The sequence below is a fragment of the Coffea eugenioides genome, chromosome 2 (assembly GCF_003713205.1).
Source record: "Coffea eugenioides isolate CCC68of chromosome 2, Ceug_1.0, whole genome shotgun sequence".
In the NCBI taxonomy this organism is placed as follows: domain Eukaryota; kingdom Viridiplantae; phylum Streptophyta; class Magnoliopsida; order Gentianales; family Rubiaceae; genus Coffea; species Coffea eugenioides.
In genome coordinates this window covers 2982197-3001031 of record NC_040036.1, presented here as the reverse complement: position 1 = coordinate 3001031, position 18835 = coordinate 2982197, and the positions used below count along the sequence as shown (strand labels likewise).

At 34.1% G+C, this 18835-nt stretch overlaps 2 protein-coding genes across 5 annotated transcripts; both read right to left on the bottom strand.

Annotated features, from left to right (window-relative positions):
• Nucleotides 1-1399: 1399 nt before the first annotated feature.
• Nucleotides 1400-4448, bottom strand: LOC113761842 (F-box protein PP2-A13-like). Of its 2 annotated transcripts, XM_027304997.1 has the most exons (4): nucleotides 4031-4448; nucleotides 3520-3638; nucleotides 1716-2178; nucleotides 1400-1627 (listed from the first exon to the last, which is right to left on the bottom strand). In XM_027304997.1, the coding sequence occupies exons 1-3, from the start codon at nucleotides 4394-4396 to the stop codon at nucleotides 1752-1754; spliced, it is 912 nt and encodes a 303-aa protein (XP_027160798.1). In that variant the 5' UTR covers nucleotides 4397-4448; the 3' UTR covers nucleotides 1400-1627; nucleotides 1716-1751. The 2 variants fall into 2 exon arrangements, with proteins under 2 accessions (XP_027160798.1, XP_027160796.1); XM_027304995.1 differs by having other exon boundaries at nucleotides 1400-2178.
• Nucleotides 4449-11183: 6735 nt separating this feature from the next.
• Nucleotides 11184-15984, bottom strand: LOC113761985 (E3 ubiquitin ligase BIG BROTHER-related-like). 3 transcript variants are annotated; one of them, XM_027305206.1, is made up of 8 exons: nucleotides 15813-15975; nucleotides 14385-14590; nucleotides 14051-14261; nucleotides 13891-13928; nucleotides 13744-13800; nucleotides 13132-13253; nucleotides 12147-12255; nucleotides 11407-11530 (listed from the first exon to the last, which is right to left on the bottom strand). In XM_027305206.1, exons 2-8 carry the CDS (start codon nucleotides 14526-14528, stop codon nucleotides 11492-11494), a joined length of 720 nt encoding a protein of 239 aa, XP_027161007.1. In that variant the 5' UTR covers nucleotides 14529-14590; nucleotides 15813-15975; the 3' UTR covers nucleotides 11407-11491. The 3 variants fall into 3 exon arrangements, with proteins under 3 accessions (XP_027161006.1, XP_027161007.1, XP_027161008.1); XM_027305205.1 differs by lacking the exon at nucleotides 12147-12255 and having other exon boundaries at nucleotides 11184-11530; nucleotides 15813-15980; XM_027305207.1 differs by lacking the exons at nucleotides 12147-12255; nucleotides 13132-13253 and having other exon boundaries at nucleotides 15813-15984.
• Between the last annotated feature and the right edge of the window lie 2851 nt (nucleotides 15985-18835).

Below are 18835 nucleotides of genomic sequence, written 5' to 3'. Positions count from 1 at the left end.
GGTTACTCTCTAGGAGGAGTAAAACCTTGGTGAAGGTGAACCTATCACTTGGAGTGGTAAAACCTTGGTGAAGGTTGCCTCATTTGTATAAAATAGTTCTTAATTGGGTGAGTGATCTTTCAAGTGTAGGTTGTTGAGGGTTAACTAGAATAGTTGTAAAACTCCTTGGCTCAACCAAAGAGTGTTTGGGGTGAGGAAGGAGTGAGCCTTCACTTGTATATCTTGGTTAGCATCGCCATCAATTGAAGAGGCTATTGGATTGATATTTGGTTTGCATTTCTTATCTTTTCTCTTTAATTAAGTTTTCTTTATTGTGCTTAAATTTGATATATCTTTGTGCATCATTGTGAAATTGTTTGTACTCATTGGGTTGCACCGGGCTCTTACAGCTATATTATTAAATTCTTGAGGTATCCTCTTTTGCTCTTTTAATTTTTTCTTATGATTATTTGGCTTTACCTAGAATTTGAACGATTAATTAGAATAGTTTCTTGAACTTGGGAGTTGTCTGGCACATTTAAAGGTAATTTATGTTGAAGAGCTTCAAATAAAAACTGTTGTGCAGACGAAATTGCTCATGAAAAAGTTACTTTTCATCTCTTATGATGGCAAAAATACATGGAGCAACGTAAACGGTGCAAATTTACTAGTTCAGTGACATTTTTGGCTAATAAAAAAATTTAGTAACCAAAAGTGGCACATTGTAATAGTTTAGTGATATTTCGCACAATTTACTCTTTTTAAAGTATGTGGACTAGTTAAGTAGTGGAACTACCATTTTTTTAGTAGTGATTTTGACCCATTTATTTTTAAAAAAGGAGTTACAAAAGAAGTTTGATGGTATTAAAAGTTATACAAAAAAAAGTTACTGGTTTGACGTTTGATAAAAATAGAGGTTAGAGACAACATTGAAAGTTTTTCGATTTTTATGACCAAATATAAGCAAAATGAATACGAATGGAAAAAGAAAAAAAATTTTAAAAAAAACCCATCCTTTATATAAGCATAAAAAACAAGAGGGTTTCATTTTAAATGAATGAGAGAGATAACTATACTTTTAAAACCTTAGAGGAGTTAAGTGAAATTATTAAAAACTTCAGGGGGCTTCTGAAATTATCCCCTATATTTAAGCAACAAATTTTGCTGCTAGGGGGTAGTAAAATGAAAGACAAAAATGATTAGTCATGCTTCTTTTAATTAATATTATTATTATAATTAATATAAAGATATAATGATTAGTCATGCTTCTTTCTAATATTAACATAATGATATTTTACGAAAAAACAATCTTTATAGAGTTTGATAGAGTAGTACCGTACCATCTTTATGTTTTTCTTTTTAGTATCTCATGCGAGTGATGTTGGTATTCGACGTATATATGCGCCAAAAGAAGAAAAAAAAAACAATAAAAACCTTGTGCACTTTGAGAATTTCGCTTAACTTGTAGCCTTGTGCTGTACAAACTACAAACGTGAAATACTCCTAGCTTGTGGAAGCTTGTTTCGTCCAGAATGCGTCTTTCTCCAGAAGCAAACTTCGCTTGCTTGCTTGCATTAATCACGGTCCGCCCCGCATTCATATTACTGTAAATACCACCAAATGCAAACTTTGCTTGCTTTCGAAAAACCTGCAGTGGTCAACCAGGGAAGAAAAGAAAAGATCGATCATGCACAAAGATGGTCAGTTCCTATCCTCGTATATTACAAATCTCTTATTTCCGGGTTAATATGATTAGTTCTGAGCTTGACGCTTCAAATCCTTTCTCCAAGCTTTCTGGGATATACGAACACAGAATCCAAGCAAAGACCGCCTTTAGTATGTGTGCAATCAATCTGAGTCATGGAGAAGTTTAACTTCGTTGGAGTGCAGGCGTCAGTGTGGTCAACGACAAAATCTCCCACATGATAGTGTGTCCATTCCCCAGGGGCAGCTGGTTCTTTCAGATAGTGATGTGCTGTTGCTTGCTGGCCGTTTGAGGTTGATAATTGGAACCGGACAGGCTTTACATTCCATCCATGAACTCCATCAAGATTACACGCTCGCCTGCCTAGTCTCTTTGAGGTTCTTCCCAGCTGCATCCTGAAGAATAGGCCGTAAGTTCCTGCTGGAAACTCCAACTCTAACTTCCCTTCCACTTCTACCCACCATATCTGTTGCAGATATGCAACCGTCTTGAATCTGTTCGCCAAACAAATCAATATAACAACGAGCAAATGCTTAATGCAGATTGCCAGATTGCATAACTGTACGTAAGAGTAGTTAGCCGGCCCCCAAGTGGGAAGCCTTCACTTGATATATATTTGATTCTTCTAGCAAGCAAATTTTTTGTTTCAATTGTTAAGGAACAAAGTCTTGATATATATAAATATATTTTTATCTTATACGCGCAATTATAACACAATTACAAACTTAAATTTACTGAGAAACAAATCTATCACATCCAATACAATTCATCACCGTTGATTATCTTTCAAACAAAACTATTAGTCTAGTAAGTTTCGATTGTGTAAAATGCCCTTTATTTCATACGATGATTTTGTGAGCCCTTCAAAAGAAAAAAAAAAAACTACTGAATAAAATACAAGAAAAACAAGTGAAGAAATTAAGGAAGAATAAAATTTGAGTCTAATTGCAAGTTGATGATCATCGATGTAGTCTAAATAAACAATTTATAAAATCTACCAACACATATCAACAGCTCGAATCAACGTCGGGAACGCTGTAAGTGCACCAAATATGCTTGCTGTGCCTCCCAACACAAATTAAAATTATGCATCCGAAGCGTAAGTTTGGACAAGGCAATTAACTCCAATCTGTCTTTCGTTGTTTCTTGCAAGTCACAAGAAAGATGAATTTTTTTTTTACGTTTCCTCATTATGGATATTCATTGGGTGAAAATGCTACTCCTAGCTTCCAAAGAAAGCTATACACTTATATGTCACTACCTCATTAGGCATGTCCATCATTTTTTTATTGTTTCATTCTCCCCCCTCCCGATTTGAGAGTACTGAATTACTTAGAACGTGGCCTACTTGACGGCTACATATACATTATAGAAACTGTTGTGGATGGAATCGATTAAAGGATGGAGGACTAAGGCATATACAGAAAAGTCATCACGTACGGAAAGCAGTTGGATGATCTGAAAGCGGGGACAGCTTTTTGATTGGAAAAGGTCCCCAACCAGCCATCCCCTGCGTTCATCCCATGCTGACTTCTAGGCGAGTTTCTGTTTTGAAAGTGTCCAGAAAATTTTGCAGGGGGAAAAAAAGTAGTAGTTGAACCGAAGACAAGACTAGGAGAGGAAGCCCTCGAGCACCTGGTGAGTTATTTAGGAAAACGTAAATGATCATTAATCCACACGGGACCAATTCATCCAGCAACTTAATCTAAGAACCAGCTCTTGATCGCTTTTTCTTCGTATCTGTTTCTTTTTGGGCAGTGCTAAAAAATCTGAGCAGTTTTCAGGAAGAGGAAAATTACTGGGCTGGGCAAATTAACTATGCACTGACTAGTCACCTGGATTCGTCGGTTGAGATATAATTCCAGTATCTGCGATCACTGATACCTGTTATTTTCAACCCCTTCCAAGAAATTGCAACGCAAATTCCGCCGCCATTCTTTTTCATCCAAACTTCCTGCGGCCAAAAATCAAGCACGTATATTGTCAAGCATATTCAAATCCGTCGGTCAAACGCCACCAAGCCAAGAAAAACAGGAAATAGTGCACTGGAGCAAATAAATGCTACTAGAACAAGAAGCATAAAGAGAAAAACAAAAAACACATTGATTACTAGCAGTTATTGAGAAATCTTCAGTTCAGGTGTGAAAGATTCCAGTATTTGATCAAACATTGAGCTGCCCAAGGATGAACAGCATAACCAGCCCATTCTACCGTTCATAACTCTATTCATTCTGTTATATAATTAGTACTAGATGGATAAATGCATGGCGCCGGTTTCCTAGTTGGTAGCACTCCGGCAGACGTCTGTGCTCATGGAAACTGAAGAGGAGAAGGTGGGAAGCCTACCATGGTGTCACCAGCAAAGCGATGAGCCAGACACAACCTGGCATATATCTCCTTCTTGGTGAAGTTAGATGTCTCAGTACTCTGATCACCTGAAGTTTGATGTTGATCATCAGCAACAAAGAGCTTCTTCACAAGAATCTTGTAATTTGGGGGCAGCTTGGATTCCCAAACTGTATCAGCCAAAGAAGCTTGACGAAATCTTTGACTCAAAACCGCCAATCCACAAACATCACAAGGGTCAAGAAATGAAAGAATCAAGGCCACACAACTTTCTGGCAAGTCTGCAAGACCAGGCGGAGGTTTTGATGCTGCGGGGCCGATTTTGTCGACTTTACTGGAGTACTGGCGAGAAAAACCAGCCCCCATATTCAGTACCAGGATATCTAATGTAAACACAAAAGTAGTAAAGAAAGCCAGCCAGCCGTGCGTCACAAACTATATTAGGGAAATGGTGGATTATTACAGCAGTAGTTATTACTTAAGGACAAGGTACGGAAAGGGGATTGGATCAGCACCACATATTAAATCTTGGAATCGTATCAGACGGGAAACTAAGAATAATAGGTTTAATGATTGGTTTTGAGATGGCAACGGAGAGAGAGGTGGGGAAGAATGGAGGTGGTGAAACACCACTGCCCTCTAATAGTATGTACCGAGAAGGCAAAGTTTTAGGTAGAATTTGTGACCGAATTTTGTCACACCATCCATTCTTAAATTAGTGAGACAGTGTAATAAAATTTATATTACATGAAATTGGTAAGATAGTTTGGTAAAATTTGGATCATAGGATCTACCCAAGTATTTTCCTGTCAAGAAAGTCATATGAATAAAAATAAAAAAATAAAATTAGATGATATTTGATTGAATATGACTAATAATAAAAATTAGCAAACATTTCAACAGATCCGATATGTGTAAATTATGTAATCCAAATTTTGTCGCACTATCTCATCAATCCAAGACAATTGAAGATATTGTAAAATTTGTACCACATGATATAAAACCAGATCTCCCCACATTTTTATCGTAAAAAATTTGTTTCGTTAGACTTGAGAATAGACCGCGCCCACGATAACACCGACTGCTTAGGAAAAAGAAAAAAAAAAAAAGAAAAAAGTTGTGTGTTGGATATGGTATAAAGAGGGGACGAAGTAATCAGGCCCCCACCATCCACTCCATCAGCCTCCACTCAGCTGTCAGCACTGACGCCGGGGCTAATAAAGGCTATGTTTGTTTTAGGGATAATTGCAGAAACCTCCCCTGAGGTTTCTGACATTTGCACTGACCTTTCCTGTGGTTTGAAAAATTACACTGACCTCCCCTGAGGTTACTAATCCTTTGCAAGTTCAGTCCAAACGATTAAAATATTATTTTAGGGAGTGAAATTAGAATTTTTAACCAAATTTGTCCTTTGTACTACATGTCAAATGAATGACAAAATACTACAAATCAATTAACAATTAATAAACTTTAAGGAGTATAGTTTATAGACAAATACGCATTACCTGTTTAAAGTATCAATTTTTTATGGGTATTTTACTTTTAAACATTTAATTTAATACAAATATTTACGCTCAAATACAGATTTGCATTTACTTTCAAATATTTAATTTATGTTGAACATAAAAACTACCAATCTCTCTTTCGTAAAAATATTAATATAACATTTTTTCAATTTTAATTACAAACATTTATGTATTTAACATAAATTAAATGATTCAAAATAAAATGCCCATAAAGAGTCAATACTTTACTCATTTAATGGATGAAAGCCATAAAGAATTAATACTTTATGGGCCATTTCTTTTTTTAAAAAAATATTTAATTTATATTAAATAAATAATCTATTGATTTCCTTTTTGCAAGAATATTACTGTAACACTTTTTGAATTTTATTTACAAAAATTGATATATTTATCATGAATTAAATGTTTGAAAGTAAAATATCCGTAAAAAACTGGTACTTTAAATGAGTAATGCGTGTTTGCTTATAAAGAGCCGGTAACTATTTAAAATACCGGTTCTTTACGGGTATTTCACTTTCAAACATTTAATTTAATACAAATATTTACGCTCAAATACAGATTTGTATTTACTTTCAAATATTTAATTTTTGTTAAATACAAAACCTACCAACCTCGCTTCCGTAAAAATATTAATATAATACTTTTTCAATTTTAGTTACAAATATTTATGTATTTAACATAAATTAAATGATTCAAAATAAAATGCACATAAAGAGCGAATACTTTACTCATGTAATAGATGAAAGCCATAAAAAATTAATACTTTATGGGCCATTTCTTTTTTTAAAAAAATATTTAATTTATATTAAATAAATAACCTACCGATTTCTTTTTTGCAAGAATATTACTGTAACACTTTTTGAATTTTACTTATAAATATTGATATATTTATCATAAATTAAATGTTTGAAAGTAAAATACCCGTAAAAAACCGATACTTTAAATGAGTAATGCATGTTTGCCCATAAATTATACTCCTTAAAGTTTATTAATTGTTAATTGATTTATAGTACTTTGTCATTCATTGGATATGTAGCACAAAGAGCAAATCTGGTACATAATTCTAATTTCACTCCCTAAAATAATATTTTAATCGTTTGGACTAAATTTACAAAGGATTAGTAATCTTAGGGGAGGTCAGTGTAATTTTTTAAATCACAGGGGAGGTCAGTGCAAATGTCAGAAACCTCAGGGGAGGTTTCTGCAATTATCCCTTTGTTTTAAGTTGCGAACACTAGAGAGAAAAATCTTAAATTTAAGCGAGGGAAAGTTGATCGAATTAATTAAATCTTACAATCAAATTTATGGTAATCTTATAAGTTGTTGTACAACTGCGGATGGAGCCTGTCCCATCCAATTCCAAATCAAATTAATGTAATACCTAATAATAGGGATAATTGCAGAAACCTCCCTTGAGGTTTCTGACATTTGCATTGACCTCCCCTGAGGTTACTAATCCTTTACAAATTCAGTCCAAACGATTAAAATATTATTTTAAGGAGTGAAATTAGAATTTTGTACCAAAATTGTCCCTTGTACTACATGTCCAATGAATAACAAAGTACTACAAATCAATTAACAATTAACAAACTTTAAGAAATATAGTTTATAGGCAAATACGCATTACCTATTTAAAGTACCGGCTCTTTATGGGTATTTTACTTTCAAACATTTAATTTAATACAAATACTTACGCTCAAATACAGATTTGTATTTACTTTCAAATATTTCATTTTTGTTAAATACAAAAACTACCAATCTCTCTTCCGTAAAAATATTAATATAACACTTTTCAATTTTAGTTACAAACATTTATTTATTTAACATAAATTAAATGATTCAGAATAAAATGCCCATAAAGAGTCAATACTTTACTCATGTAATAGATGAAAGTCATAAAGAATTAATACTTTATGGGCCATTTCTTTTTTAAAAAAAAATATTTAATTTATATTAAATAAATAACCTACCGATTTCCTTTTTGCAAGAATATTGCTGTAACACTTTTTGAATTTTACTTATAAATATTGATATATTTATCATAAATTAAATGTTTGAAAGTAAAATACCAGTAAAGAACCGGTATTTTAAATGAGTAATGCATGTTTGGCCATAAAGAGCCGGTAACTATTTAAAGTACCGGTTCTTTACTGGTATTTTACTTTAAAACATTTAATTTAATTACAAATATTTACGCTCAAATACAGATTTGTATTTACTTTCAAATATTTAATCTTTGTTAAATACAAAACCTACTAATCTCTCTTCCGTAAAAATATTAATATAACATTTTTTCAATTTTAGTTACAAACATTTATGTATTTAACATAAATTAAATGATTCAGAATAAAATGCACATAAAAAGCGAATACTTTACTCATGTAATGGATGAAAGGCATAAAAAATTAATACTTTATGGGCCATTTCTTTTTTTTAAAAAAATATTTAATTTATATTAAATAAATAACCTACCGATTTTTTTTTTGCAAGAATATTACTATAACACTTTTTGAATTTTACTTACAAATATTGATATATTGAAATTAAAATACCCGTAAAGAGCCGGTACTTTAAATGAGTAATGCGTGTTTGCTCATAAATTATACTCCTTAAAGTTTATTAATTGTTAATTATTTTATAATACTTTGTCATTCATTGGACATGTAGCACAAAGGGCAAATCTGGTACAAAATTCTAATTTCACTCTCTAAAATAATATTTTAATCGTTTGGACTAAATTTGCAAAGGATTAGTAATCTCAGGAGAGGTCAGTGTAATTTTTCAAACCACATGGAAGGTCAGTGCAAATGTCACAAACCTCAGGGGAGGTTTCTGCAAATATCCCCTAATAATGATGAGTGTGTTTGGATAGCCAAATAATGATCAAAATTTATTTGCTTACATCACAAATACAATTTCCAACACACTTTTTTATCTTTTCAATTATCTTTTTATCTCACCTACATCATATCACAAAAAGTATTACAGTAATTATTCCAAATAATATTTCAAATAATCTCTTATCCAAAGAAGGAACACTATACCGGCTTTACAGGTGACTATGGTAACAACATGTGTAACTATGTAGGCACAGGCACAGCAAGCCCGATGCCGTTGCTTGTGTTGTTATTCTTCTAATGGCTCCGTTTGGATCACCTGTAGCATTTTTTGAAAAACTTCAAAATATCTTTCCAATAATCTTTAATACACATAATGGAACTAAAATCGTGGAAAAGTAGGATATCCTTCAAACAAAAAAAAAGGAACTAAAGAAATTTTTTAGTATAGTAGTAGTGGGACTTAGAAAAGTGCACCAAAGGAGGGGGGAGGGGAAGAGAATAGGAGGATTTGAATTCAAAACCTCTAATTTTAAAGTCTCAACCTTAGTCTTTTTTTTTTTAAAAAAAAAAATTCTAACAGAAAAAGAATGAAGTTTAAGAAATATGGAGGGGCTAGAAGGATTAAATTCCAACATCTCTAATTTTTCAAGTCTCAATCCTCAAGTCTAGTCATTAGATCAAGGCCTCCTCAATCAAATAACTACATTAATATAGTAGAAAAGTAGTTATGTACAATGCGGATTTAGAAAATATTGATTATGATGATTTTGACCCTACAAGGTTTGAACATTATCCATAAATTCAATAATGATACAGTAAATATGAATTAGACATTCGGGATACGGGGATTGGAGCATGAAAATCATTTTTCTGAGACGATTTATTAAACTTTTTTTTTTTTGGAAAGAACGATTTATTAAACTTTAAAGTCCGCCCTGAACGGCGTGTGACATGGAACTAGTAAAGAGCTACCGTCGTCCATTGGCTTTTGTCAAATCCGAATCAGACAAGATAGCGGAGGAAGCGGAAAGCAAGATTTTGACAGATCTGCCAGCAAAGCCAGAACCAATCTTTCCGTTTGAAACACATGCTTATTAACACCAGGAAATGGAATTCATATTTTAAGAAAAAAAATTGGATATATTACGCCCTTGTTTTTAACTTCTCTGATTGTGTGAAAGTTAATTGTAGAAAATCAGAAAAAAAAAAGCATCAAAATAGATGCTCTCTTAGGAGAGAGACACAGATGCTGTCTTTAGTCAAAATCTCCTTCTAATTCTCCTATAAAATAGATTTCTTTGTGCGAAATTCTTCTCTTTTAAGATCTCCTAAGTTTTCTCTCTCTTAAAATATACTAGCGAAAATTTTAGAGTTTTTTTAATTTTGGTCAATTTTTTGTAAAATTTGAGATAGTTTCTTAGATATGCAATTTCTCCATTTATTATTATTAAATCTTAACTTGTTTTTGGACTTGAACCAATTTTTTATCAGGTGTGTTATGATAGCTAAATTTTTTCAAATAATATTTCGTCTGCGCCATAAATATATTTTTCAACCCATCTTTTTGTATTTTCAACTATGTTTTTATCTCGCGTACATCGCATTACAAGCAACAATAATTATTTCAAACAATATTTCAAATAATACTCAGATATGGTTGACAGAAGACGAGTACACATCAATGTTATGTATCCCACTTTGTTGATCGTGTCATTTGCATACAATTCAAGATTGCAAAACGCTTGCGGACTGCGGGGGGAACCGCAGTTGGGACCTTGGAAGGCGTCAATTTCGCATAGCACCGGCACCGGTTCATCAAATTGATTTGGATAACTAGGTGGAGACATGGGCGATGGGGGGTGAGGGCCCATTTTTTCGGTGGGTTTGTTCACGCTGAAGCTGAACTGCACGTGTATGGAATGTACAACGGAATTTGATTTTTCGCCGGAAGAAAAAATGCGGAGGAGGAGGAGGAGGAGGACAAGATCAAATTTCATTTCAAGTCCAAGTCAACCAGTGGTAGTGTGAATTAAAGGCAGCATTATGTCGAATGGTTGGAGGTTTGCGTTAGCCGTCGTATTCTAGATGGACATGGATCAGGGGACCAAAAGCTAGAAAAAGATCGTACACTAAATCCTGTGAAGGAGGAATTATTGGAACAATAATGATATAACCACATGAATCATGTGGCTTCCTGTGGCATTGAATTAAATATGACTTACAAGGACGAGTAGCATCTTGCAGTGGTGGGGTGCAAGCTTTGACAACCATTTCTGTAGACCCAGAAGACACACAGAGATAAGAACGAGCAAGAAACTCCCCACTCACCCAACTTCTACAGCATGAATAAGAGGAGAAATTCTTTGACTTTTTAGGCACCGCACCACCCTGGTAACTTCTGAAAAATATCTGCCCCTTCCTACGTGAAGTTTATGGTCGGAACTCGGAAATGTGAAGGATATAATTCGTCCTGTCTAACTATTATATTTTTGCTCTGCCTCGAGAGTAGAGGATTCTCCCTCTTTCCCCACCTGGAGGGAGGGAAATGCGCAGACTTTTCCTAAATCATTCCCCCGTTCAGGAAGGATTACAAGCTTAACACAAAATCGCCATCAGAGACGATGATGTAAATTATATGTTAAGGAGTTACAACTGGAGGCTCTGAGATGGTTCCCTGTTACGTACAATGGCGGTACATACGGAGCGGTATTTCGAGTCTCTGTGTCCGTGCAATTTTGTTTTTCTCAGTGCGAGATGATTATAAATAGAAAAACAGCAGAAAGCACAGAAATCTAAAACGGAGTAGAATCTCCTTACCAAGTTGCAAGGATTCGCAAGCAAAACATGTAGGGGAGGACAACTACAACGTTTTCGCAGCGAAGGTGAAACCAGAAGCTATTCACACATGATAAAAAAGCAAGAGATGGAAGTCAAATTCCTTTACAAGCACAATTTACTAGTACAGAACTTCTAGCCTCAGGAGCAGCAGGTCATTTCCTGTTTTACACCAAAATTCCAGAGTCGTCAAAGAACACGAGTACACGCGCCAGCAACAGAGACCACTCACTTCTCTTCTTTTAGTGGTCTTGGGCCAATTAATCTTCTCGGACCTCCTCTTGGCAGACGGGGCAATTCTGTAGGAAAGAGGTAAGAAGTATCATTGTATAATACTAGACTAGTTTTTCATGCGTCGAGACAGTGCAACTGTACATTTTCTTTTAACCCAACTATGCACATGTGCAACTGTCACTAGCTGGATTGGAGAAAACACAAAGCAACAGAGCAAAAGCCACAGATGAGTTTAAGGCTAGATGAAATACCAAATACTACAATTTTAAGGTTGGAGTTCCCCTTCTGCTCATAGCATCAGAGTATAACGACATGGACAGTACCAGGTTTTTGCATTAATGTCATTTCAGAGCTCAAACAGAAGTGCCAAAAGTTGCTCTTTTTTCCTTCCTTTTTATTGTGTAGCCAATGCATTTGCTTCCATGGTTTGTTGGTGACAGACAGTATCAGAATCAAATACAAATGAAGCAGCATATTGTCCACTGGATTTATAACAAACATACTAGTCCATGAACATGATAAAAGCAAATGAAAAACCATTTTAGCACCACATGATAGCTACTCTATCAGGAAAACTACATGCAAGTTTACTCGAAAGGAACAGCCAACTCTTTGCAATCACTATAGACAACTCTGATGCATAACTATGAATAACATAACACCAAACAAGCAATATCTTACTTTATTCAGTTTCAACCAGCGTGTTATGCACTCTGAATGATACTGGTGTGCACAAGGCAAAGTGGTCAAGCGAGCTCCACTTTTATACTCTGAGCAACATATCACACACCTAAAATGCAGACACGTAACAAGTCATGATAATCAGAAAGACATCTTTTACTCCCACTCGCAAAGAACACAATCTTCTAGTCCATGATAATTTATGTAACCTGATCAGGTACAGCAATAACCTGGTTCTAGGCCTATGCCAATTTTTAGGTTTACCTTATTTCTCTTTTTTTTTTTTTTTTTTTTGGGGGAGGGGGGGGGGGGGGGGCGCAGTTTTATCTTATTTTCGTTTCAGAAGGGAATACTTGTGACAGACTAAAGAAGCAGAGGACAAGCATGCAATGCAACCACTGCTGTCAGACACTCTCCACATGATGGACTGATTTTGAAACATATAAGTACAGCAATAAAAACCAGAAACCAACTCAACTACAAAGGAAAAACCAATTTGACAGTACTTACTGTGAAATAGATAGCAGAAAGAAGCAATATGAATTTTCACCATTCAGGTTTTGTAGATCAGGCTTTTCCTAGGCTGTAAATTGGCAGGAGCCTCCTGCACTTGATTATTGACTTCAAAGGTCTCTTCCACTTGTTTATTACTAGACTAGAAGACTAAAATTTGTTACAACTTTAATTTCTTCCCTAAGATTATGCTTCCACTTGTTTATAGTACTAGACAACAAGGATTAAGTATTTAATTCCTACCTGGTTCTGAGAATCTAGGGATCCTTTTTCTCAGCAGCAGGAAATGGCAGACAAGTTGAACAATCACCTGAGTTTTGGTATGTAGGGTTCTAAAGTGATCAACTCTGAAGGGACAGGTTACTTCATGTCTAGCAACAATGCATACATAAAACAAGCACATTTACAGACACAAACTATTGACAGGGAGCACTAATAAACATAAAAGTATTGTTGATAAGATCGTCCCTACTCTTTTTTCCGTTTCTTGGAGAACAGCCCCGTTTTGTATTTGAATGTGGGTAGTCGAGCAATGAGAACTTCTGAAAGCCCTTTGCTCTCGTGACCAACGGCTTCCCCTAAAGATTGCAGTTCCTAAGACAAGCAATTCTTGAAATTTAACTAATGATGCAAAAAATGCAGATAATTACAGAGGATTTAATTTAACCATGCATATTAATCCTCTTCAAAAACCATAGAAATCAATCAAAGATGAGAGTTCTAAAGATGTAAAATGTTATCAAAAGTACAATGAGATGTTATCAAATTTTTATTTCGTATAGTCTTGTATACTTTCAGAAGTGACAACAGCACTTGGAAAATATTCCCATCAACCCTCACATGGAATCGAAATCCCAGTCTCTTGCAAACCACAAGATGAAATTTCTTTGTTCTATATTCATTTTGTTGATGAGGTAGCTAACACTTTCTGTCATTTAGTTTTAATGCCAATTAAGGCATATATCTATCATAAAGCAATTATCCACCGATGTACAACTACTAGGAGATGGTCAAAAAGGTGCCATAGCTTGTTATCTGCCAAAAATAAACTGGGTATGTAAAATTCTGCAGTGACCATCATTACCTCATAAGTCATGTTATCTGGATCTATATCATCTTGCCTTAAAGAATGATTTGTAACCTGCAATTTCGCATGAACTTTGGACATTAACTTGAGCTAACTACATGATGCAGAAAAAGTACAGGAACGAAAAACAAGATATCCACATACCCTAACTGGTGTTTCACTAGGAGTTGGCTCTCTGCTTTCTGTGGATAATATATAGGTGATTATGAGTGTTAGTAACATAGATAAGCGAGACCCTTAGTGTTATGTTCACTACCAGATAACCATTAACATTTGTGTGTGTGTACAAGAATGGGTCTCTTACCAGCCACAGTACCATTAGGCTCATTTATGTAGAAATACTCCTGCAAGGCTCTAGCTAAAGCTTCATCCGTAGCCGATTGCAATTGATCAGTTGCACCACTGGAACATTCACCTTCTTGCACAATTGGCTGACTCCTATTACTGGTTTGACCATTATTTGAGGTCTTATCCTTGTTTTTTCCATTTGCTTGAATATACTGGAAAGCGCTTTCCTACGAGATAAAAGGGATAGATACACGAGGATTTCACTAATAAAGCTCATAATATTGTTATACAGGAGAAGCGTATATCTACATCCTCCAGATGACAGAGAAGCGGTGAAAAATCTGAAGTACCTGTTGTAGTAGGACTTCTTCAAGACTAAGATCGCCATCCTCAGGAAAGAATTCTTTAAAATTCTCAGCAATTTCAGCAGGGATCCTATCATTCAAATGAACGCTCACCTCATTGTTATCTATCACGAAGGTTTCAGACATCATCACTGGCTCTAGCTTGACCTGTGGAAGCCCCCTAATTTTTTCAAGAGCTATCCTTGAATATTCTATATAAGAGAGAGTAATATGTCAGTGGAAGCCAAAAGGCTTCAAGGAATCAGAGTTGTAGGTTAAAAGCATAGTTGGCAAGATTTCCATCTTCTCCATGCTCTTGCCTACTAAAAGCATTAGCCAACCATGTAGGTGATAGGCCTCCAACAGAAAGCGTATAGAAGAGCTCAATTAGTACTGGTGTTTGACCATGAGTTTTCTTCAATTTCAGTTTATAAGATCGATATATAATTTATATCAACAGATTATAGTTAACTTACTAAGACAAGAAACGATAACTTATAGTCCACAATTCAAAGGGGACCCTTAACTCTTCCGATCGTCTAATGCAGGAAGGAGACGGTGAAATATTATATACAGCCATGAGTAACTGGACATGATCCTCAACCTTCTGCTTCTAATACCAAGAGGGCAGAGAGGGAGAGAGAGAGAGAGACAGTGAGAGTGAAAGTTGAAAAATGAAAAATGAAAAAATAAAACAATCTTGAGCATCAAATGTTAAAGAGTAATCCAGAATTATTTTTATACCTATGTTTTTTTTTTAATGATAGGATGTTAATCAGTTACTCAAATCTACATCTCTTGCCCAGTAAAGGTTTTTGTTAAATAATTAGATTGAAGCATTATGGTGTGCATATGTCGAAACCAACAAGACTGACATTGACACTTTTAATTTGCATTAGGTTGGAGAGTCCAACGTAGGCAATGAAAGATCTCAACAACTGTGCAGACATTTACATGCAAGAAACAAAAGATCCTATCCAATTACAGGCAAAAATGCCAAGCATTCTACTGGTTTGAAAAAGATTAATGGGGGTTTCATAGTTGAAAAAGTTGACTCACCCTGCTGAATATAAGAAAAGGGGAATATAATCCACCATGACAGAAATTCAAAGCAAAGAGCAACATAGAAAGATTTAATGCAAAAAGACTTGAACTTTAACAACAACGCCTACAGAAACAATGATTTAGATGATTTAGGCAATTTGTCTGCCAAACTGAGAGTCTGATACAGGGAACGAGGGAGAAAAGAAATTGAAAATTTTCAGCTTACCCAACAAACACAAGGGATCTTTATAAATCTTTCAAGGGAAACACATAAATGGTCAACATTAAAAACAGCAAATTGTGAGAAAATTAACACATCAATTGTTGAAATAGACAGTCTGGCAATAAAGAAGTAGCCAATAAGTACACAACAATAGAGAAAGAAGCTACCTTTGAGCTGTCAGCCAAAATAAGGGCGGTTCTTGTCATATTCGCTCTATTACTTGAACTCTTCACTGTGAGCCTTAACTGAGATGTAGCTTCTTGTTCTTGTGGTAGACTAAGACTGAAGATGTAGAAATTTGTTTTTCTTTTTTATTTATTTTTTAAAAATTATGGATCACAGAATCACAGAGTGATGGGGATGGAATAAAAATTTTTTATTAAAAAAAAAAAAGAAAGCTATAAAATGATTTTTTTTTTGTCTCATCACCGTCTACACATATTTCTACTGTAATCTATACCAAGGTTGATCCAGTAGAGTTACGAAAAATCTACGATGCTAAACTACAATCGAATTATACAGGTATAAGTGACACTCATATGAATATAAAGAGATCACTTTAAATGGCAACTTTTTTATGAAAAATAAAATTTAAATCCTTAACCTGTTACTCTACGAAAACATGCCGCGGCCAACTACTGCAGAAACAGAGGTTCGTTAGGAAATGGTGGAAAAGCACGGGGGGGACGGGGTCCACTCAACTTTTGTGCGAGAAATTCCAAGAGCTATCAATTAGATGTGCCCCAATCCAGCGTTCCACCCAAACACATCTAATCCCCTTCCTAATAATTTGGAATAATTGCAGAAACCTCTCCTGAAATTTTTAATAGTTGTACTCACTTCCCTTCAGATTTGAAAAATAACACTAACCTTTTGCTAACATGAATTTGGGGCCTATAGTTGACATAAGATATGACGAATTTACTTCTATATCCTAAGAGTTTAAAATTGTTAGTAAACAAATTTGGGGCAAAAAATTAGGGCGATAAACAAGTTTAAAATAACTAATTAAATGAAATTAACGATTATTTTTTGCTTTATTAGGCATTGTAAGTGTAATTACAAAATGGTGTCATTTTGATGTTCCAACATGGTGCCATTTTGTGATTGACAACACTTGAGAGGACAATGCAAATCATATATTTTTTACATAGAAGAGAAACAAAAGCAAGAAAATGTAGGAGAAAAAAACTTATGGGTAAAACTTCATGAAAGAATAAGTTTTGGTGGTTTTGATTGAACTTGTTTCATTTTATGCATTCATGAAACAAAAAGAGAAAGATAGCAAAAATTAAGGCAAAATCTGAGGATTTTTCTATTAAAAATCGGTGACAATTAAAAGATGATAGGTAAGTAATCCTTTATCATCTCAACTTAATACACAAAGTTGTAGGGTTAGTTCCACTATAATGAAATTGCTGCATCGATCATGAGAGAACATAACTGTGTATGAAATATGGTAAATAGTGTGAGATCGATATACTATAAAACATAACAATAAGAAATCTCTTGTACTGATCAAAGGTGAATTTTCTTACTTGATCAATAGTCTCTTTATATGCTTTCAAAACCTCATATTTTTGAACATATGTTTGTTGTTTCTTCCAAATTTTACTACTGTCCTTGTTCTCTTTGCACATAGATTCTCTGAATTTCACTAATTATTTTCTATCTCTTAATGTTTTTCATTTTTTTTACTAATACTACCTCACAAGAGGCAAAAAAGGTACAAATGAAATAAAATTATTATTTCACTTCCCAAAAAACTTTTTTAATGGCACTTTTTTTAACATAGGCTGAAGTTACTGTCAAAATCTTAAATTTGGAAGATGCTATTTTTCAAACCCCAGGAGAGGTGAGTGCAACTATCAGAAATCTCAGGGAAGGTTTCTACAATTATCCCTAATAATTTTGTGCTTGAAATTGGGCTATCAATGATAGCAGCCATTCTTTAAATCTTTACTTGATAAAATAAATAAATAGAGGTTTACTTTCTTTTCTTCTTCTACATCCTGTTTTTTCTTTACCACTCACAGTGCTGTTATTGTTAGGGGCAGAAATGTTAGTGTTATTTTTTGTGTGTTTTTTTCTTAATCAAACTTTGTAGCAAGAATCTGAAACGCTGAAGGGTGCATTCAAAAAACAAAAAAACGCTGAAGGGCCTAATAAGTTATTGCGTCGGAGACCGACTCGGACATGAAGAAATGAATAATTTTGTGACATTTCAATTTAATACGGTAAAATTTCCTCAGTTGTACTGTTTGCTCTTTTTTTTTTCCGACTTTTCGACCTTTAGCATCAATACAAAAGTTTGCTTTTATATATTACGCCGTTTTCACAAAAAAAAAAATATATCAATACAAAAGTTCAAATTTTGCCTGCCCCACGTAAGACTTGTAGTGGAAAGACAACCCAGCAAACAAAAATAATCGACCAAACACAAACTTGAACAGGGCCCAATCAACGTTGTCCTATCTAGCTAAAAACCATAGTTATTAAACTTGGTATGGTCTGATGGTTCAATCGATCAACCCGATGAATCGATCATAAAATCGGGTTGGATAACTAATTGGATTGTTTAAACAATAAACCTGTTAACTTGTCGGCAGTTCAACCGATCAACTCGAGCATGAGACTTCATGTATAATAGTAAAGTGCAATTACCACTAGACTAACAATTCATTTGTTGATTGTTTGGTCCTTATTATATAATATATTAGATTTTTATTTTATTTTATTTTTTCAAAACAAAATTTACTTGAAATCTTTTAATAAAAATTTATTTCTCCAAAACAAAATTTATTTGAAATCTTTTAATAAAATTTTATTATTCTCCAAATTCCATAAGTTGTGAAATGGATTAAAAAAATAACATATTACACAATTCATTTTAAAGGTAAATATCATTCTTAATAATCTTTTGCACTTAAAATTTGTAAATAAACTATATAATTACACTTAAATAAAATTTTATAATTAAAGTTTGGTGGATTACTAATTATATTTAGATTTTGTTAATTCTTATAATAATTAATGATTCTATAATAAGTTGGACTAACTGAGCATTTACTATGGTATCATTTATTATAGTTTCAACCATATCAAAAATTATGAGACATAATATTTAAGTATATTTAGAGACCCACCGATTAGACCATTCACCAACTGATTTAACCAATAACCCGTTGAC

What these genes read in the sequence shown, in the direction of transcription:
- LOC113761842 (XM_027304995.1), bottom strand. Translation starts at nt 4,396, where the DNA reads ATGGGGGCTGGTTTTTCTCGCCAGTACTCCAGTAAAGTCGACAAAATC. An exon ending in GCTTTGCTGGTGACACCATG is followed by an intron (nt 3,639 to 4,030) that starts GTAGGCTTCCCA and finishes TTTTGGCCGCAG; the next exon opens with GAAGTTTGGATGAAAAAGAA. An exon ending in ATCTCAACCGACGAATCCAG is followed by an intron (nt 2,179 to 3,519) that starts GTGACTAGTCAG and finishes TTTGGCGAACAG; the next exon opens with ATTCAAGACGGTTGCATATC.
- LOC113761985 (XM_027305205.1), bottom strand. Translation starts at nt 14,528, where the DNA reads ATGATGTCTGAAACCTTCGTGATAGATAACAATGAGGTGAGCGTTCAT. An exon ending in AAGAAGTCCTACTACAACAG is followed by an intron (nt 14,262 to 14,384) that starts GTACTTCAGATT and finishes TTTATCTCGTAG; the next exon opens with GAAAGCGCTTTCCAGTATAT. An exon ending in CTAGTGAAACACCAGTTAGG is followed by an intron (nt 13,801 to 13,890) that starts GTATGTGGATAT and finishes GCGAAATTGCAG; the next exon opens with GTTACAAATCATTCTTTAAG.